Source organism: Phyllobates terribilis, unplaced genomic scaffold (genome assembly GCF_046119375.1).
Source record: "Phyllobates terribilis strain yellow unplaced genomic scaffold, ASM4611937v1 Scaffold_3__8_contigs__length_932513732, whole genome shotgun sequence".
Lineage (NCBI taxonomy): Eukaryota > Metazoa > Chordata > Amphibia > Anura > Dendrobatidae > Phyllobates > Phyllobates terribilis.
Window position 1 is genome coordinate 345087205 of NW_027362763.1, and position 23019 is coordinate 345110223.

General features: G+C 44.5%; 1 protein-coding gene across 1 annotated transcript in view; it reads left to right on the forward strand.

The window, feature by feature from the left end:
* The window catches only part of LOC141258547 (uncharacterized), a 264087-nt gene that overhangs the window by 147943 nt on the left and 93125 nt on the right, over window positions 1-23019 (forward strand). Inside the window, exons 42-43 of the mRNA XM_073673525.1 lie at window positions 1255-1374; window positions 8414-8533. Of these exons, the coding sequence (XP_073529626.1) occupies window positions 1255-1374; window positions 8414-8533 (240 nt within the window). The remainder of the gene's footprint in view (window positions 1-1254; window positions 1375-8413; window positions 8534-23019) is intronic.

Sequence of the window (23019 nt, forward strand, 5' to 3'; positions counted from 1 at the left end):
TTGCCCCCTATCTGTCGGTGTCCCCCAAGGTTCAGTTCTAGGACCTCTGCTCTTCTCCATCTACACCTTTGGCCAGGGACAGCTCATAGAGTCTCACGGTTTTCAGTATCACCTCTATGCTGACGACACACAGATCTACCTCTCTGGACCCGATATCTCCTCCCTACTAACCAAAATCCCACAATGTCTGTCCGCCATCTCATCCTTCTTCTCTGACAGATTTCTAAAACTCAACAGAGTTCATCATCTTTCCACCCTCTCATTCACATCCCCCATCTGACCTAGCCATCAACGTCAATGGCTGTTCACTCTCCCCAGTCCCACAAGCTCGCTGCCTTGGAGTAACCCTGGACTCTGATCTCTCCTTCAAGCCACATATCCAAGCCCTTTCCACTTCCTGCCGACTCCAACTCAAAAACATCTCCCGGATCCGAGCATTCCTCAGCAAAGACAATGCAAAAACACTAGTGCATGCCCTCATCATATCCCGCCTCGACTACTGCAACCTCCTGCTCCGTGGCCTCCCTTCCAACACTCTTGCACCCCTCCAATCTATCCTAAACTCTGCTGCTCGACTAATCCACCTGTCCCCCCGCTATTCCCCGGCCTCTCCTCTTTGTCAATCTCTTCACTGGCTTCCCATTGCCCAGAGAATTCAGTTCAAAACTCTAACCATGGCATACAATGCCATCCACAACCTGTCTCCCCCATACATCTGTGACCTAGTCTCCCGTTACCTACCTGCACGCAACCTCCGATCCTCACAAGATCTCCTTCTCTACTCCCCTCTTATCTCCTCCTCCCACAATCGTATACATGATTTCTCCCGTGCATCCCCCCTACTCTGGAACTCTCTACCCCAACACATCAGACTCTCGCCGACCGTGGAAACCTTCAAAAGAAACCTGAAGGCCCACCTCTTCCGACAAGCCTACAACCTGCAGTAACCACCGCTGCACGACCAGCTCTACCCTCACCTAATGTATCCTCACCCATCCCTTCTAGAATGTGAGCCCTCGCGGGCACGGTCCTCGCTCCTCCTGTACCAGTCGCTGACTCGTTTTGTTAAGATTATGTAAATGCTTTTGTTATGTATATCCCTATCACATGTAAAGCGCCATGGAATAAATGGCGCTATAATAATAAATAATAATAATAATAATAATCCATTTATTTCAATAAATCTTAATCAATATGGATGAGTTCTTAATTAAAGGCTTCAACATTAAGTCATCATTTCTGTATTGTAATTAGGTAATGGGTCATATTGTGCTGATATTGATGAATGTGGAGGAAAGAACAACTGCTCAACTGATGCCATCTGTAGTAACACAGTGGGAAGTTATATCTGTACATGTAATCCTGGATACACAGGTAAGTACAATATATCAGCAGTATGGGAAAGTAATGGATGTGAAGCATTATAGGGTTTATCCAAGTTAAAGCACCAATACAGCATTTTTTTTATTTCACCACCGGTATCACTACTGTAAGTTCCCTGAACCTAGTAATACACTTACCAGTTGATAAAAAACAAAGAGAAGAAAAAAACTTCGAAAAGTCATGCAAAAATATTTTTTATTGGTAAATAGATAGTAAATGAGAATCACAAACCTAGATAACCACAATGATAAAACAATGGAGGAGCACAAAAATGAGGCGCAATGCCCATTTGTCAATTTGAAAGGGATGCCCTGCCAAATCTAAATGTATTAAAAATAGGAGTAGTGAGGCATTGTTAATTAGAAACTACTGCCCAGTGTAAAATCTAACGTGGGAGCATGTGCTCAAAGCAGCAGATAGGTAATGACATGACACCTCAACTCTATAACGGGACACTCACTCAAGATGGAGCGGGTTCTGAGAGGCAGTTCATATAGTAAATCTTATATCTTAGCAATATACCTTCAGCCACAGTGGCCAGAGATAGGCTTCTCACTCATGCTCTCCCCGACGCGCATTTCGGCACGGCTGTACAAGAAGGTGGGAAGGGTTTAAAAAGCCCCATCGGCCAATAGAAAATGAATCAATGAGCACGGGAAGGGCACATGTCCGTCAACGCCCCACCGCCGCATCCACGGCAACCGCGTCATGTGGCCCGTGACGCCGCGGTCACATGGGGATCATGTGACCGCGCGTCACCGACCACATATAGATACGGCCAGCGAGAACATGGCAGCAGGCACCGGGGACTTGCGTACCGCCCACCCCACGCTCATGAAGTCCCAAAAACCAATAGAGGAAGAAATGGTGCCATCTAATAACCATAATGTCAGCATATATATACCTAAATGAATTAAGCAAAAAAAAATACATATAGGGAATGACCGAGTAGAATGGAGGTAAAGTGCCAATACAAATTCCATAGAATAACAATCAATAACGGAACCTGGATAAGTAGCCAAGGTATACAATAAGATAAACAGATAAAAAGATAGATACAACATAGATCCCTTATATGCAAATATTGAACATTAATATGTTTTTAACAATCTAATATATAGCTATGGCTAAAACTCGGGCATGTATAGCCGTAATCAATTACAATACGACATGTGAAAACCATTCATAAACATAATGCAATAATATTTTGGCAAAATAGTAAAACCAGAGGTGTTTATCATAATGAAGATACTATATAGACATAATCAATCCCTCACAAGCAAAGGCAGAGATCCCTAATCACTCCCATGTATGAAAGAATGGGGGACAGTTGATGTCTGCTTCTGATATCGGCACCGCTCTGGTCATCTTCTGCAGTTTGTCACCTGCCATATCTCTCATGTGGTTGCTGTGTGAGCCGGAGGTCACTTCTCAAAGTAAATCTATGAGAACCAAGGACTTTACATCTACAATGAATGGCCTCAGCAGTATTGGGCCATATTTAGCTGGAGCCAGTGATTGGCGGCAGTGGTCAAAGGGAGTGTACTGGCTGTGATGTATGAAGCCATCAAAAACAATAAACCATCAGGCAGGGAACATTGGGTATGCAGTGCTGGGGTAGAGTATATACAGTCATGGCCGAAGGTAGTGGCACCCTTGAAATTGTTCCAGAAAATGAAGTATTTCTCACAGAAAATGATTGCAATTACACATGGTTTGTTATATACGTTTATTTCCTTTGTGTGTGTTGGAACAACACAAAAAAATAAGAAAAAAGGGCAAATTGGAAATAATTTCACACAAAACCCCAAAAATGGGCAGGACAAAATTGTTGGCACCCTCAACTTAATATTTGGTTCCACACCATTTGGAATAAATAACTGTAATTAATCGCTTCCTATAACCATCAAGCTACTTACACCTCTCAACTAGAATTATGGACCACTCTTCTTTTGAAAACTGCTCCAGGTCTTTCATATTTGAAGGGTGCCTTCTCTCAACAGCAATTTTAAGATCTCTCTACACATGTTCAATGGGATTTAAATGCGGACTCATTGCTGGACACTTCAGAACTCTCCAGTGCTTTGTTACCATCCATTTCTGGGTGCTTCTTGAAGTATTTTTGGGGTCATTGTCCTGCTGGAAGACCCTTAACCTAAGCCACAAGCCCAGCTTTCTGACACTGGGCACCACATTGTGACCCAAAATGTTTTGGTAATCTTCAGATTTCATGATGCCTTGCACACAAAGTATCCGGTGCCAGAGGCAACAAAACAACCCCAAAACATTTTTGAACCTCCACCATATTTGACTGTAGGTACTGTGTTCTTTTCTTTGTAGGCATCATTCTGTTTTCAGTAATCAGTAGAATGATATACTTTACCAAAAAGCTCTATTGTGGTCTCAGCTGTCCACAAGACACTTTCCCAGAAGGATTTTGGCTTACTCACGTACATTTTGACAAACTTCAGTCTAGCTTTTATATGTCTCTGTTTCAGTAGTGGAGTCCTCCTTAGGCTCCTGCTACTGCATATCATTTCATTCAAATATCGATGGATAGTTCACACTGACACTGATGCACCCTGAGCTTGGCTTTTTTTGAAACTTGATTGAGGCTGCTTATCCACCATTCAGACTATCCTGCATGGTAATGTTTCATAAATTTTTCTCTGCCGTCCACGTCCAGATAGATTAGCTAGAGTGCCATAGGTTGTAAACGTTGTGATTATTTTGCACGTCGTGGACAAAGGAACATCAAGATCTCTGGAGATAGGCTTGTAACCTTGAGATTGTTGATATTTTTCACTAATTTTGGTTCTTAAGTCCTCAGACAGTTCTCTTCTCCTTTTCCTGTTCTCCATGCTTAGTGTGGCACACACAGACACACAATGCAAACATTGATCCAACTCCCCTTTTTATCTGGTTTCAGGTGTGATTTTTATATTTCCCACACCTGTTACTTGCTACAGGTGAGTTTGATTGAGCATCACATGCTTGAAACAAAGTTGTTTACTCACAATGTTGGAAAGGTGTCAACAATTTTGTCCTGCCCATTTTTGTTTTTCTGTGTGAAATTAAGTCCAATTTGCGTTTCTTTATATGTTTTTTTGTGCTGTTCCAATACACACAAAGGAAATAAACATGAGTTTAACAAAACATACGTAATTGCAATAATTTTCTGGGAGAAATACTTAATTTTCTGGAACAATTTCAACGGTGCCACCACTTTCGGCCATGACTGTATGTGTGTCTATATATAGATAGATAGATAGATAGATAGATATACATATATATACTGTATATAAATACAGCATAGATAGTATATACAGTGCCTTGTAGAAATATTCAAACCCTTTAAACTTTCCATATTTTTTCATGTTATTCCCACAAATGTAAATGTTTTTTATTTGGATTTTATGTGATAAACCCACACAAAGTAGCAATCATTTGTGAAGTGTAAAGGAAATGATACATGGCTTTCTAAATATTTTAAAAATATCAATCTCAAAATTGTGATTCCAACCTCAAATAGGTTTCCTTAAGGATTTCCCTGCATTTAGCTTCATACATGTTCCCATCAACTCTAGCTAGCTTCCCTCTCCCTGCTGTAGAAAAGCATCCCCACAGCATGATGCTGCCACCATCATGTTTGACAGTGGAAATGGTGTTTTCTGAGTGATGTGAACTTTCTTCCACATGCTAGCTGTGTCACCTACATGGCTATTGCAGACTGCAAAAGGAACTTCTTATGTTTTGCTTTCAAAAATGTCTTTCTTTTTCCACTCTTCCATAAAAGCCAGATTTGTAGCGCATACAACTAATAGTTGTCCTGTAGACAGTTTCTCCCACTGGAACTGTGGATATCTGAAGCTCCTTTAGAGTGACCAAAGGCCTCTTGGTTGTTTCTCTTATTAGTGCATTACTTGCTTGGAATGTCAGCTTAGGTGGACGGCCATGTCTTTTTAGGTTTGCAGTTGTGCCACACTTCCATTTTTAGATGATGGATTGAACACTGCTCTGTGAGATGTTCAGAATTAGAGCTTCTTTTTTATAACCTAACCCTGCTTTATTCTTCTCCATAGCTTTATCCCTGACCTGTCTAGCATGTTTCTTGGTTTTTATGATGCTGTTTCATCCCTAATGTCCTCAAACAAACCTCTGAGGCTTTCACAGAACAGCTGTAGTTATACTGATAATAAGTTACACACAAGTGGAATCTATTTACTAAATATGTGATTCCTGAAAGCAGTTGGTCACTCTGGATTTTATTTAGGGGTATCAGACTACAGGTGGCTGAATAAAAGAATAAAAAAGCATGCCACAATTTTCACATTTATATTTTTAAAATAATTAGAAAACCATGTTCTATTTCCTTTACACTTCACAAATACTTGCTACTTTGTGTTGGTATATTATATAAAATTCCAATAAAATTACATTTAAGTGTGTGGGTGTATGGAGACTTATAAGCCATGCAATGCCTGTTTAAATTTCAATATGCAAATAGCCTATTCAGACAGGAAGAGGATAGGAGCTCTATTGCCACCTGATGGGAATACCCCTTTAAGTATGAAAAAAATCCTCTTAACCCTAGAACGCATACCTGGGGCCTCGCAGGCCTGCCCTGTTAATTGTTTTCTATTTTCTGCAAAATTTCTTTAGTTAGAATTTTGAAACTCTAGGTATTCCTCAGGTATATAGTTGTTTGTCATTTCCAGTTGGTCATTTATTTATTATTTGCACATGGGCCTAAAAGGCCCCAGGTATGTGAAAGTGTAGATTTTTATGGTCATGCGTTCTAGGGTTAAGTGAGGAAGAGGTTTTGAACTTCAGTGCCACCTATTGGGGGCAGCAATCCTAAAAGTTAATGTTGACCTTTAACATGACTTGCTACATGGCTTAGGATAACAGGCCAAATCAGAAACTGTGAATCACCTATTTGCAAGGTGAATTTCCATCCTAAATCATGTGGAAAGGCTCATTAAAGGGTCAGTATTGACTTTAAAGATTGCTACCCCAATAGGTGGCACTATAGTTCAAGCCCTCTTTTGCTATGAACATGCTATTTTCATATTATTTTGGCAGAATTGCTGCCTGTGGGCAGCTTTTTACTTAACTTGGACAACTCTAGAAATGCTTTGTGTGCATGTATATTTGGTTATATCTCAGAACTTTCTTTACGGTAATAGACCTAAACATATTTATATTATGTATCTACTTTAAGGAATCAGTCAACCATAAAGGGAACCTGTCATGTGAAAAAACACTATTAACCTGCAGATATGGGGTTAAACTGCACATTCATAGTGTTATGACGATGTGCAGCCACCACATTGAAACCCAGCTACTGGGAGGAAATTAACTTTATTCCTCCCTGCAGCTCTGGGTTTTCAGTCACAGAGGTGAGGCCGGCATGGCTTCAGTCACCGCTCAGTACATAGTGAGCGGCGGCTGTAACCATGCTCCGGCACTGACTGTCAGCCGGCTGAGCACTGATGCAACATGCACTAAGACAATAGGAAATTACTTCAGTGGAAATACCATGTAATTGTGAATTTCAGTGTGAGAACCACAGAGAATCATAGAGTAGATTGTGTGTGTGTATATGTATATATACTGTAAATATGTAGTCTGATAGCGAGTTTACAGTTATTTCTGAGAATATCACAATCTTGAACAAGTTCCTCTACATAACAGAACTTATTACTAACACTACACTGATCAGACCAGAGATCTGTACTGTAAGAATTGTCCTCATGTAAGGAAGAATATTATTAATAGATCAGTAACAGGCTGAAGACCTGAATGGCCAATAATAGAGAATAATGAAGGGTAAAACATGCCAAGGAGGAGGGCACTAGGATAAATGTACCAATACTATCATAGGATACATATATTTACAAGTCAGATAATAGTACATTATATAGAGAGATTATACGTTCATATATCTATGACTATTTTGATGTAGCATTTTTTGCTCCAAGGCCGAGAACCGAACAGCACACCATACATGTTATTACAGTAATTTACCACTGTTCTGCAATGCGACCTAAGGCTGTCGTCACGGAGAGGTGGACTTGGCTTTAATGTAATGTATTTCAACAAGCCATCACCCATCTCAAAATATTCTAGCGGTTCCGCAGCAATGTGTGATACAGCTGAATGTTTATTGCATGGCTCCTGGCCATGTTGCAAGGAGTGCTAAGTTTATGAGAACCATTAAAGTTTCAATCGATCTGACATTTTTTTTGTAGCTCATGAACACAGTAGAAAACTGTGCAACGAGCGCCATCATCCCTGTCTGCTGTAGATGCCTTGATTGTCTGCTGTTGGTGTCCTATAGGAAGAAACATTTTTATCATGAAAGTGAAGGAATATGAAGACCTATGATGGCTGTATATTAAAAGGGAATCTGTCGGCATGTTTTTGCTACCCCAACTGAGAGCAGCATTATGTAGGCAAAGAGAACCCGAATCCAACGATGTATCACTTAGTTTACTGGGTGAAGCCATTCTGGCACAATCAGAGTTTTTATATTTGGTAATGCAGTAGACCTGAGAAAGCTGCCCCCGTCCCCAACCAGGCTCTGTACATAATGTCTATAGACAGTGAGCTGCCTATCACAGAAGGGGCGTGTTGCACTAACAGACACACACTGCTGTGTCCCATCAATGATAAGCACCTGGTACTAAAACAAACATTGCAAATAAACAATAGCACTAAGCTTGATAACAGAGGCATTGCTGAAATATGTGTCTTATCCCCTACAGCATGTTTTCTTCAGATTACATAGCAAATACCTACTGACAGATTCCCATTAACTACAAGAGGCCTTAGACTTTCTGTAAATGTTTTTTGTCATCCACCAAACCGACAACCTCTAATAGAATGCATTGATTCATTTTATTTGATCGCATGATGGGGAAATATTTCCATATTCTGATTTTTCAATGACTCTTCAGACATCCATGTGATATGTACCTTGTTGGAAAATGCCTGAGATAACTGTGAAATATTTTACATTGATCAGGTAATGGGACCCACTGTGAGGATATTGATGAATGTGAGACCGGCCATACTTGCTCACCTTATGCAACCTGCAATAACACAATAGGAAGTTACACCTGTACTTGTAATAAGCAATACACAGGTAAGGGAATACATTATTTTTAGCTCATCACTAACTTTTACTTCAGTCTTGTTTTACGTCCAGTATAACTACCGGTACTTCAGTACTATTCAAGATTAATCAATAATTTTTTCATTAATGTTCAGTCTCCCTCACATGAGTGAGGTTATCTACAGGACCAGGCACAGCCACACTTTACAGATGAGCCCCTGTGCTTCTTTAAACAATGCAAGGACCATTGATATACCATATTAAACTATGCTTTCCCCATTGGTCAAAGCAGGACTTCTTCTCCTTCCTATATACTCACATCCCACGCCCTTGGGCAGATTAGTGACCACTAGTGATGAGCGAGCACTAAAATGCTCAGGTACTCGTTGCTCGGGTCGAGCAAATTGGAATACTCAGATGCTCGACCTGAGCAATGAGCCCAATGTAAGTCTATGGGAAACGCGAGTATTTTTCAGGCGACTCCCCCCGGCAGTCTGCAGAGGGCCTAAAAATTGCCCAAATCGATGGGAACAGTGCACAAATTACATGGGAACAGCGTGGGGAAGACACCTGGAAGCATTTCTGACTCCCAGGTCACTGCTGTCAACAACGTTGTCAGAGTATTACGCCACTTTTACGGACTCACAATAAAACATACAAAAACAAACGAAACCAAAATGGATTTTCCTGAGAAATATGTTAAGGAACATCCTTTCCAGTGTAATGACTTGTATATAAGGCAAAATAAATAACCAAAACCAAAAATACTCCTCCACACATTGAGCTATGTTCACATGTAGCATTTTTGATGCGTTTTTGCACTTTTGCATTGCTTTCAACAAAGACAAATGCATTCAATGGTAAATGTCATTTTTACATTTTACAACCTCATCTGGCCATGTGGTGTGTGAGATATCATCAGACACATGAATACAGTGCTGAAAAGACATGGGAACAGCATGGGGAAGACCTCTGGAAGCATTTCTGACTCCCAGGTCACTGCCTAAAAGTGTGCCCATAAGTAATCCTTGGCGCATGCGAAGATGCCTCCCGCCATACACCTGTCATAGCAGACTTGCAACAATCACCGTCCACGTCCTTGTCCCAGTGCAGCGCTCAGTTGTCCCTACCCCATTCCTTGGAATGCAAGTGCAAGTATGCAGCCAGCCACCCACCCACTCACAGGCTGCAATACTATACTGCCAAATTTTTGACAGCTGCTTGCAATTGAAATGTGGCCTTTTAGGCTCGTGGAGGCGGAAGCTGTCCACAATCTTATGGCGGCGGCGACCGGATATCCATACTCGGTCCCCAGCCGCCACTATTTTTCCCGGTATCGTCTATGCCTTCCACAAGCACGGGTACCACAACATTACCCGTGCCCTCCACACTTACTGGGAAGGACCGCCTAACCACAAACACATGGACAGGTGAATGTGGCCAGGGACGATACGGAGCCAGTCCACAGCTTTTTTTTACTGAGAGTCGTATTTAGCTCGGAGAAAGGACTGGCATAGAGGGAAACCGTATCTACTCTGGGTGTCATTTCTCCCAGGAAGTCCTCTAATGCAGCTTGTTGCAGAAGCAATGGCAGCCTGTCCAACATTAACTCGCACTTGTCGGTGGTGCTTTGACACACAAACATCTTTCTTTGCGCATTTAATTTCATGACTACAGAGTTGGACAATGGCCTGATCTGCAATGCGGTTTGAGAAACATGCATAACCACGCCCGATCCACATTAAAAAAGCAGCCATAGAGTGTCCGGGAACCTTCCCCCACACTTTTCTTAGCCAGGGCTGCTTCCCGGCAGGGATGGACGGACCCACCAGAAAACCGGAGACTCCTCCAGTGGGCCCTGTCTTCTTCTTCAGGAGAGTTCATAGTGCCGATGTGAGGCCATGATGATGATAGAGACCACCATCTGCTTAGTTTTCTGTTACTTGGAATGTAAGCGCAAGTATGCAGCCAGCCAACCACCCACCCACAGGCCGCAATACTAAATTGCCAGATTTCTTGGCTGCTGCTTGCACTTAAAATGTGGCCTTTTAGGCTCATGGAAGTGGAAGCCTTTCACAACCTCATGCCTCGTGTTCATGCTCGGTCCCCAGCCGTCACTATTTCTCCTGGTGTTGTCTCCACCTTCTACAACTGCGGGTCTCTGAACATTAATGCTGGTACTTTTCTGTGGGAATTTGCTTGCCTCCTACAAGCCTCGAATATTTCCAGTAAACTATGGTACGACACCATGGTATTAGCACTACCCCCAGTACCAGTAGCGAAGCCATCCCCAATTTCCTTCTCAGGAATTTTATTTGGTAGACTGAGTGGATGCCCAAATACATTAGTTTCTCACAAAGGAGCTGAAGATAGAGTGGCAGTAGGTGCAAGTTTCTCCAGCCTGTTAGATATTAGAGGGTGAACGACAGCACATTGGATCAGTGGTTAGTAGTGATGAGCGAGCATGCTCTCTACTACTCAGTGCTCGCCCGAGCATCTCATTGTTCGAGATGCTCGGCGCTCGCTGAGTATTTCTGGGGTTGCTCGGCGAGAGATTGGGTGTACCCTCCCTGCATGTTTGGCACTCTTTAGAGTGCCAATCAACATGCAGGGATTGCCTGCCACTCACTGTAATGCCGTAGCCATGTTGGTTGTTGCATTACAGTAATTGGCTGGCCGCACAGCGTCATCAGGTCTATATCAGACCTGGCGCCGCCATGCTCGTCACAGTCACTCCGCAATCAGACAGTGTAGGGAGAGGTGCTGCTGCGTCAGGGAGAGATTTGCTTGTGTATTAGGTAGTGCAGGGAGAAAAACCGTAGATTACTCATATCCATCATAACAAACAGTCCTTTTGAGGACTAACTAATCCATCTGCAGAGATATCAGGCAGGCAAAGTATATAGGCAGGCAGGGTATATAGCAGACTGCAGTGCATATAGCACAAGAGGCTCCATTCCAATTCTGCCTTCTGGTGCTCTTAGATATTTCTATACAAAGGCCCAGGTCTCATGGGCCAGGAATACTTTTCTTTGGATCTTAATCCACATAATTTGCATAAAAAGGAATCCAGAGAACACCGTTTTTCTGTGCCATTTGCTTGTTGGCACTGCAGAATACAGCCAGGTCCTTTCCATATTACAGAGCTAGAAATCCAGGCATTTAAAACTCTGTATTCTCCATCACACGGATCACATATACCTTGTCAGAAAATACTGCCATTTCTGGCCTCCATTAATAATTTCCTTTAGTGTGTCAGTGAAGCAATTCACATCAGTTTGCTGTTCAAACTACTTACCTAAAGGCCAGGTATTTAAAACTCTGTTTTCTCCATCACACGGATCACATATATGTTGTCAGAAAATACTGCCATTTCTGGCATCCGTTAAATATTTCCTTCAGTGTGTCAGTGAAGCAATTCACACCAGTTTGCTGTTCAAACTACTTACTTACAGGCCAGGTATTTAAAACTCTGTTTTCTCCGTCACACGGATCACATATACGTTGTCAAAAAATACTGCCATTTCTGTCCTCCATTAAAAATGTATTTCTTTCAGTGTGTCAGTGAAGCAATTCACACCAGTTTGATGTTCAGACTACTTACCTACAGGCCAGGTATTTAAAACTCTGTTTTCTCCATCAAACGGATCACATATACGTTGTCAGAAAATACTGCTATTTCTGGCCTCCATTAAAAATTTCCTTTAGTGTGTCAGTGAAGCAATTCACATCAGTTTGCTGTTCAAACTACTTACCTACAGGCCAGGTATTTAAAACTCTGTTTTTTCCATCACACGGATCACATATACGTTGTCAGAAAATACTGCCATTTCTGGCCTCCAATAAAAATTTCCTTTAGTGTGTCAGTGAAGCAATTCACACCAGTTTGCGGTTCAAACTACTTACTTACAGGCCAGGTATTTAAAACTCTGTTTTCTCCGTCACACGGATCACATATAAGTTCGCTTCAAACTCAGTCATTTGTAGTGAGCGTTGAAGATACTGTCCTCCATTTAAAATGGGCAAGGCACATGGCAAGGGACGGGGAACTGGATGTGATGGTGATGGTGCATGCAGAGGCTGAGGACAAGGCCGTGGGCAAGCTGAAATTGTATCACAACAAACACCTACATCTTCTCGCCTGACCTTCCTGTCCCAATTCCTAGGGGACCGCAGCACACCACTATTGAACCCAGAGCAGTGTCAAAAGGTTGTTGGTTGGATAGCGGATAATGCTTCCAGTAACTTAGCCACCACCAACACCACCACCCTGTCTTCCACACGGTCAAGTCTCAGTAGCCATGAGTCTGGACTAGAGATGAGCGTTGTTCGACTCGAACTGTTCGCCAGTCTCAAATTCGAGCTGTTTTGGGCGGTGTTCGAGCCGTTCGGCGAACACGAACAATTTGAAAAAAATTCGGCTGTTCGAGGTTATGTTCGATAACTGTTCGTGCACCAAAATCATAACTGGATTTTTTCTCAGTAATGCTGAAAATTAATGTTAATACGCAGTTTGAGTGTTCAGCGGGGCGGGGGGAGGGGCAGGGGATGGATCTCTGCAGCAATAATGAAGATCTCCATTTTTTTTTCTCTTTCCCGCATTTACAGTGGGGAGGTGCAATCTGTCAGCCTATCAGCAGTGCACACACGGAGCGAACTGCTTTTTTTCACACAAGCAAGGGCATGTGTCATTGGCAGTGTATGTCACATGTCCTTGCCCTATAAGACCCAGCCATTTTCCCCGTCGCCACCATTTTCTCACTGCTGCAGCTGCATGTTAGACGGCACCGCTGTTGCTTTGTGCACTATACCTTGTTAATTTAAAGCCAATTTTCGCACAAACCTACAAATAGCTTGGGAGTAGCGAAGAGTTGTGATTGCAGTCCTTTTAAGGACTAGGTTACAGCATTTCCTACGACTTTTATCAGGCAGGTCTGTGCTCTTAAATAGATAGGTTGGAAGTAAAGACTAATTGTAATTGCAGTCCTTTTCAGGACTAAGTTACATCAGTTCCTATCAGTTTTTGCCAGGCAGGTCTGTGCCAGTGCTGTGCAAGTTTTTTTCACAGCATTTGGCTAAATCTAGCAAAGCTAATCCTTTTTGACCTATTGCAGAGTGTGTTAGTCAGTGGAGTAGCCTATCTGTGTTGCAAGCTACACCACCTGTGTATAGAATACCAATTTTTTTACTGCACCTAGTGAAGTAAAACCTTTTGGGCATAGCATCATTCTATTAGTCCATCTATACTGACCTCCATAAGGTTGCAAATTGAATATAATTTTTTTCTGCATCTAGCTCTGAAAAAATATTTGGGCTAGTAACAGTGTGTGGGACTTGTTCTATTAGTCCATCTATACTGACCTCCATCAGGTTGCAAATTAAAAATAATTTTTATCTGCATCTAGCTCTGAAAAAATATTTGGGCTTCTAGCAGTGTGTGGGACTTGGTCTATTAGTCCATCTATACTGACCTCCATCAGGTTGCAAATTAAAAATAATTTTTTTCTGCATCTAGCTCTGAAAAAATATTTAGGCTTCTAGCAGTGTGTGGGACTTGGTCTATTAGCCCATCTATACTGACCTCCATCAGGTTACAAATTGAATATAATTTTTTTCTGCATCTAGCTCTGAAAAAATATTTGGGCTTCTAGCAGTGTGTGGGACTTGGTCTATTAGTCCATCTATACTGACCTCCATCAGGTTGCAAATTGAATATAATTTTTTTCTGCATCTAGCTCTGAAAAAATATTTGGGCTTCTAGCAGTGTGTGGGACTTGGTCTATTTGTCCATCTATACTGACCTCCATCAGGATGCAAATTAAAAATATTTTTTTTCTGCATCTAGCTCTGAAAAAATATTTGGGCTTCTAGCAGTGTGTGGGACTTGTTCTATTAGTCCATCTATACTGACCTCCATCAGATTGCAAATTGAATATAATTTTTTTCTGCATCTAACCCAGCCAATAGTTTTGGCCTAATACCACAGTTTGGCCACTCAGCTCTGCTCGGTTCCCATCCATTGTTTTTTTGTGCAAACAACTCCAGAGTTGTGAATTAGTTAACCACCAAAATGAATGGAAAAAGGCCTGCTGCTGGTGGAAAGGGGAATAGGCATGTTGGGAAGGGGAAAAAACGTTGTGTCCGTGGGGTAGGTGTTAAAGCAACAGTAACATCTGCAGAAGAAAGACCATCTTCCAGCCAAACTAAAATGTCTACTTCTTTTAGCGGACAATGTGATAAGATCCCTTTCTTACGGCCACGCCAATCGCTACAAATTCCAGTTGAGGCACAAAAACAGCAGGTGCTTCAACGGATATCAAGTGCTCCTTTAAGTGGGCTCTCCTCCACATCAACTTCAACATCACAAATACTCCAGTCCTCAAAGGTGTCACCCCAATCGCACTTGCTTCCTCACAGCTCCCAAATCTCCAGCTGCCTGTCTGAGTCTGAGGTAGAACAGATGGTTGAGTCTGCAGAGCTGTTTACTCATACTATAGCCTGGGAATCAGAGGTCGGCTCCAGCGCTTCTGTGAATCCAGACGAGGAAATGATCTGCATTGATGCCCAGAATCTTTATGAGTCGGATCCCGGACCAGACGCAGAAGGTTCTGACCATAATGTAGACCGTCATTCCCAAACTGTAACTCATGTTGGTGGAGACAATGAGGAAGACGATGATGAGACTCAAATACCTGATTGGAGCGACAACTTTAGTTTTTTGTCAGGGCAGGAACAGGTTGGCTCTGAGGACGACGGGTGTGATAACGCACAGGGTGATGATGATGAGGTTGGAGATCCCACTTACTGTCAACCCACAGTCAACCAAGAGATGAGGTCAGCAGAGGAGGTGGAGGAGAATGCTAGTGACGACGAGGTCAGGTTGCGCCTTCCTGGACAGAGACGTAGTACTGGAAGCACGTCAACAACTGCATCCTCAATCACAACTCTGCCTCTCACCACAAGTCGTGGTGGCTCTTCAGGTCGCATGGGTGCTAAGCCTTGCATAGCCTGGGCATTTTTTCAGATCGATAAAGATGACCCAACTCGTGTTATCTGTAACATTTGTCAGCAAAAGCTAAGTAGAGGCCAAAAAATTCATAGTTTGAGTACTTCATGCATGAACCGGCACATGGATATGAAGCATAAGTTGCAGTGGGAAGCTCACTGTGCTACAATGCGGCCTAGCCGGCCGGGCCAACCACCGTCTGCCATATCTTGTGCATCCGCGGCCTCTTCATCCTCTGTGACTGGGGGGGACAGCAGTCACACCTGTTTTGGGACGCAGACCTGCCACCTCTTTACCCGCAACAGCCAGCGTGATTGGCAGGTCATCATTTTCTTTGGAGGTGCTAACACCAGCTGGTGTTGAGCGCTGTCCGACATCGATAGCACCACCTTTGGATCAAGGCAACCTAACATGTCCGCCTGCATCTTCCTCACAGACCGGCAGTTTGCCGGGGACACCCTTATCAACCCCGTCTAAGCACAAAAGCCAGCCCTCGGTCCCTCAGATGTGGACAAGAAAAAGACCATTTCCTCCTAGCCATGAGAAAGCTAAGAGGTTGAATTTCACCATCTGCAAGCTCTTGGCTACAGATATGCTGCCTTTCCGCCTGGTGGACACAGAGGATTTTCGAGACCTTATATCCGTCGCAGTGCCCCAGTACCAGATGCCCAGTCGGCACTACTTCTCAAGGAAAGGTGTGCCTGCACTCCACCAGCATGTCACACACAACATCACCGCTTCTTTGAGAAACTCTGTGTGTGACAGGGTGCATTTCACCACAGACACTTGGACGAGTAGGCATGGACAGGGGCGTTACATATCGCTGACTGGGCACTGGGTAACTATGGTGACAGCAGGACAAGGGGCTGCTGTCCAAGTCTTGCAGTCCCCACGAGTTGTGCGTCAATCCTCTATATCTCAAAGTTCCTCCACTGCTTCTGCCTCCTCAACCGCCTCTCGGTCCTCCACCTGCACCCAAAGCCTGTCTGGTCATGCCACAAGCTTTCTAACTGCGCAGAAGGGATCCTGCACACCTCCTTACTATGCTGGCAGTAGGGCTCAACGTCATCAGACGGTTTTTACTTTGAAATGTCTGGGAAATGTGAGTCACACAGCTGAGGAGTTGTGGTCAGCTCTGGAGAACCAGTTTCATGAATGGTTGTCTCCACTGGACCTGAAACCAGGGAAGGCCGTGTGCGAAAATGCTGCAAACCTGGGTGTGGCCCTTCGTCGGGGCAATGTCACACACGTGCCTTGTATGGCTCACGTGTTGAACCTGGTTGTCCAGCACTTTTTAGCCCACTATCCCGGACTAGATGGCCTTCTGCAGAGGGCACGGTCGCTGTGTGCTCACTTCCGCCGTTCGCATCCCGCAGCTCAGCGACTTACATCTCTACAGAAGTCGTTGGGCCTGCCACTTCACCGGCTAAAATGCGATGTGCCTACCCGGTGGAATTCAACTCTGCACATGTTGCTGCGACTGTGGCAGCACCGACAAGCCCTGGTGCAATACGTTCTGACGTATACCCTGGGCCAACGAGATCCAGAGGTGGGGCAAATCACGCTGGAGGAGTGGTCTCAGATCAGGGACCTATGCACCCTTCTGCACAGTTGTGAAATGGCGATGAAGATGTTTAGTGCTGACGATGCCATTATCAGCATGACTATTCCGGTGATTTACATGCTGGAGCACATGTTAAACAGAATTTGGAGTCAGGTGGTGGCACAAGAGCAGGTGGAGGAAGTAGAGGAGGAGGAGTTGTATGCGGAAGGGCTAACATCTGCAAGGTCCAGACGGTCAGCAGCACCAAGGCGGCAGGCATGTGAGGGTGGGGGAGATGGTTTTACCAGGGCGCATGGTAGCAGCCAAACTAGTGAGGAAGGTGCAGGAGCCCAGGAAGAAGTGGAGGACGAACTGATGGAAGACTCATCAGATGAGGGAGACCTTGATCACATTTCTGTTGTGCGAGGTTGGGGGAGAGGACAGAGGAAGGAAGCATGATTGTTACCTCGCCACCAACACAACAGGGACTTGGTGCTCCTGGATGCGCAAGACACATGAGTGCCTTCTTGCTGCACTACCTGCAACATGACCCTCGAATTGTGAGAATTAGAAATAATCCTGACTACTGGGTAGCCACACTGTTAGATCCCCAGTACAAAAGTAAATTTGCAGAAGTTCTTCCTGCCATAGAAAGGGATGCACGCATGCAGGAGTATCAGCAGAGACTGTTGCAGAATCTTACATGTGCTTTTCCACAATACATCAGTGGTGCACGTAGTGAATCTCACAGTTCCAACTTGCCAACCGTGGGACCGTCGAGTGTTCAGCACTCAAACCGTAACAGAAACACAGTATCTGCTGGTAACATCAATTTTGCGGAATCATTTCACCACTTTTTTAGCCCATCCTTTGCAAGGCCACAGGAGACAAGAAGTCTGACACATAGTCAACGCCTAGAGATGATGGTACAGGAGTATCTCCAAGTAAACATTGAAGCCATGACTGTGTCACTGGACCCTTGCTCTTTTTGGGCTTCCAATCTGGATAAATGGCCGGAGCTAGCCACTTACGCCTTGGAGATCTTGTCATGCCCCGCAGCCAGCATTCTGTCTGAACGTGTGTTCAGCGCTGCTGGTGGTGTGCTGACAGATAAGCGCACGCGGCTCTCCACTGATAATGTAGACAGACTCACGTTCATAAAGATGAACAAATCATGGATCTGAAACGACTTTTCTACCCCTGTGTCATCCTGGGGAGAGTAAAAGCTTGATGATTGGTTAAAATCACCTCACCAACCGTTTTAAGCTTTCAAATTACTAATCATGTTTTTCTGTATCTTGGCTGGAAAATAATTTGGGCTTTGTAGCAGTGTGAAGCACTGATTCTAATAGGCCATCTATACTAAGCTCCACCAGATTTAAAATTACTAATCATGTTTATCTGTATCTTGGCTGGAAAATAATTTGGGCTTTGTAGCAGTGTGCAGTACTGATTCTATTAGGCCATCTATACTAAGCTCCACCAGATTTAAAATTAATAATAATTTTTAGCTGCATCTAGCCCGGAAAATAATTTTGGGGCTCCGAGATGCGCAAGACACATAAGTGCCTTCTTGCTGCACTACCTGCAACATGACCCTCAGATTGTCAGAATTCGAAGTAATCCTGACTACTGGGTTGCCACATTCTTAGATCCCCCACACTCTTCGATCAACCTTTTCATTTTAATAAAGACCAAAAAAATGGTCATTTTTGAAATTATAAGCATTAGCAGGTTATTAGAAACTGAAATCAAACAGTTTTCAACTCAAAACTTTATTCTAGGTGATGTTACATTTGCACATAGGACCCCTTGTTCGAAAGGAGCTTCTGAACTCTCGTCCATTGAACTTGTCAGGTTTTGGATGGTTTCTGCTTCAATTGTTTTGCATGAGGACAGAATACCCTCCCAGAGCTGTTGCTTAGATGTGAACTGCCTCCCACCATCATAGACACTCCTTTTGATGATGCTTCAGAGGTTCTGAATGGGGTAGAGGTCAGGGGAGCATGGGGGTCACACCATAAGTTTGTCCCCTTTTATGCCCATATCAGCCAGAGATGCAGATGTGTTATGTGCAGCATGAGACGGTGCATTATCATGCATAAAAATGATCTTGCTGTGGAATACACGGTTCTTCTTCTTGAACCATGGCAGGAAGTGCTATTTGAGAAACTCCACATACATTATGGAGTTCATCTTTACCCCTTCAGGGATCCTAAAGGGGCCGACAATCTCTCTCCCCATGATTCCAGCCCAAAACATGACTCCACCTCCTCCTTGTTGGCGCTGTAGCCGTGTTTGCGTGGGGTGTCCATCAACCAGCCATCCTCCACTCCATCCATCTGGACCATCGAGCGTTGCACGGCACTCATCCGTGAACAAATTAGTTTTAAAATCAGTGTTCATGTAATGTTTGGCCCACTGGAGCCGTTTCTGCTTGAGTGAAGTGGATAGAGGAGGTCGACAGGATGGCGTACGCACAGCTGCAAACCTCTGAAGGACCCTGCATCTTGTTGTTCGGGGGACGTTGGATGCACCAGCAGCTCCAAAAACTTGTCTGCTGCTATGACAAGGCTTTTTTGCCGCTGCTCATTTAACCTGATGTAATTGCCTGTAGGAAAGAGTCCTCAATTTGCCCTGATCAGCACGCACACGTGTGTACTGTGAATCAGCTACATACTTCTTGATTGCCAAGACACTTCATCATGATCATCACACAATGTTGATTGTAGTCATGCCTTGACCTAAACACTCCACAATTTGTTGCTTCTCAGCAGCCGACACATCCTTTTTCTTTCCCATTTTGGCAGAAAATGTAAGCTGCTTAATAATGTGGGACAGCCTTCTTAAGTAGTCTTGCCTTTCATTGGACACACCTGCCAAACTAATTAGCACAGGTGTCTGCAATTGCTTACAGTAATATAAAGAGCCCTGACACACATCACCATCAATGAGTTTAACTGACAAACAAACAAATTCTCCCCTTATCACTCCTAAACACTTTCTGCATAATAATTTGGAACACAGTGTACATGTGCTTTTCCACAAAACACCAGTGGTTCACGTTGTGACTCTTACAGTTCTAACTTGCCAACCGTGGTCTGTATGGAGTTGTTCAATAAAGGGCCCAAAATTAAGACAACATAGACGGGAGAGGTCTCTTTGAATAGGAATTCCTAAGTATTTGATACCCTGTGAGGGCCAGGCAAAGGGAAAGTTGGACTGGATGGAATCCTGTATGGATTTTGGGAGGGAGACATCGAGGGCCTCAGACTTCGCTGCTTTGATTTTAAAATTTGACCATGTAACAAAGTGATCTATTTCAGCCATAACAGCAGGGATGGATATATGTGATTGAGTGATATATACTAGGACATCATCAGCAAATAGAGAGCACTTGTACTCGGTGCCTCCCACCTCAATCCACCTAATATTGGGGTTATGGCGAATTGATGAGAGCAGGTGCTCCGTCACTAGGATGTATAAGAGAGCAGCAGTAACGACACGGAGTCAGTGATGCAGTCCAGGGCCTTTACTCACCGTTCTTATTATCCAGACCACTTCTGCAGGTAACGGCTGCCCACGTCGTACTGTGCTCACCAGGTGAGGGGCTCAGACAACTCCCAGATAACTTTGGAGCGCTTCACAGGACCCCCTTTGTGTGTCCTTTGTCTGGCCTTTCTTACCAACGCTTCTGTCCGGCTGCCTCGGGCCTCCTCTAGGTAAACTTGGCGCCAGTTTCCCTGACCCTATGTGGTGCCTTCCTAGCGGGTGTAGCAAGGGGCTGCGCCACATAAAATGTCACAGCCTCCGGTTTCTAGCTGAGGGTCGTTTCCCGCCTCCACTAGTTTCGGGGACCGGACTCCCACTTTGGCCTGACCCCTCCACGCAGGTGGATTCGGGCGTGCAGTGGCGACTCGCCCGTCCGCACCCCTGGGATCCCTTCGTTCCTCGTTCCTGGAGCCTTCTCCGCTCCTCTTCCTTCCTTCTCCCTCTTCCAGGCCTTGGCCTCTGTTACTAGGCCTGTCTCCGGAGCAGAGCTCATGCAGAGCCCCTGCTCCCTGTCACTTCTGCTCAGACTTCTCTGCACTGAACTAAGATGGTGCCCACCATTTATACTTCCTTCTCAATGCACCCAGGAACTGCTTCCTCCCTGCTCCTGCACTACAGGGATCCCCTTCCTCAGTGTTCCCTCCCCCCACTCCAGCCAGGGACAGGGACTGTCGTGCCCATCTCAGAGGCATATTGGTCGCCCTGCCCCACGGCAATGTGGTGTAATGCATGCAGGTGTCGGGGTCCTGATCCACACTCCATCCTTACCTGAGAGTGAGATATCACACCTCTGGGTGAGGTGCAATACCTCTGTAGCAACCAAGCCCTCGGGGTGCTACAGTTCCATTTATCTTCAGCCTAGGTGACGTATTGCGATACAGGGCCGTGATTTTGGCTATAAAAGGGTCCCCTAGACCCCTACCCCAAGCTTTTTAAGAGAATAATATATGGCGTGCCAGGAGACTCTATGGAATGCTTTCTCAGCATCCAACTAGAGTATCTAATTACAAATTTTTAACTGCATCTAGCCCAGGAAATACTTTGTGCCTAGTAGCAGTGTCTGCTAGTCAGCGGATTATCCCAGCTGTTAAGCAAGCTACACCACCTGTAGTTTGGACACTTAATTTTTTCAAAGGAAATGCTTCGGGACCCCGGGATACTCAGTGAAGAGCATCAGGAGGCACCCCAAGACATAGGGGCTGGGACTGGCGGTAGGACGCCTTGCGGTGGACCGCCGAGCTCGATCCTTATAAAAGCTTTTTAACTGCAGCAGCTTTAGTGGACGCTAATGGAGCTGGAATTACGCGGCTGCTGGCATGAGACTTGCCATCCAATAGGTCCTTGTAAAAGGATTTAACGTGTATTCATTCAAATTAGAGAGACAATTTAAATTAAAAAGCTTAGACCTGCCTCCACCACAGGGGGCTCGCTCGACTCACCAGCGGACAGGCACCAGTATTGGGAGAGGGGGGCTGGCCATAAGGGTCCACCGCGGCTCTGGCACAAACCCGGTAACACGGAGGTGGCACGGGCAGGAACGGACTGGCCGTGTCGGCTTCTCACTTTTTGGATTTTTTGGTCAGTCATCCTCTTGGTGAGGACACGGAAGTCTTGCCTGTTTGTAGTCTGGCACGCATGGCTGAGTTTATGTTATGCTGCCTTTCCCATTACCCTCGCGTTCTCAAAATTTTGGATGACAGAACTTTTTATCTCTTATTCCTGAGGCGGACAGGTCTACAAAAATGGGTCTGTACCAGAAGGCCCTTGTTGCTGAACTATTAAAAAAATTCCCATCTGAAAATGCTGGCGGCAGAGGGCACACTTCGTTGGACAACCAAGCAGTACAGGCGAGAGAGACACAACTTAAATTCAGCTGAGGCAGGGGAACACTGTCAAAGTTCTGGGAGAGTTTTCTCTGACCCTCCCATCGCACAGGCCCTGAGGCGCTGGATACTCTCACAAGGTGTACAAAGTTTTGGAAGATGCTGAGGGAGTACCTTGCCGACCGTACCAATGTCCTCCGTGATTCCTCTGATCTTTATAATTATTGGGTATCCAAGCTGGATATGTGGAATGAACTGGCTCTCTATGCCTTGGAGGTACTGGCTGCCTTGCCGCCAGAGTTTTATTAGAGCGGGTTTTTAGTGTCGCTGGTGGAATTATAACTGATAAGCTCATCCGCCTCTCAACTGAAAATGCTGACAGGCTGACTCTTATAAAAATGAACAAGGTCTGGATTGGGCCAGACTTCTCAACACCACCGAATGATAGCAGCGTATCATAAACTCAAATCCAGTGTCTTTTCTGGGGAGGTGTATTCCCATGCACCTTTTCACACCCACACATGGGTATATGCTTCCTGATTTTGGCTATTTGCTCTTGTCCTCCTCCTTCTCATATTCCACCATCATATCA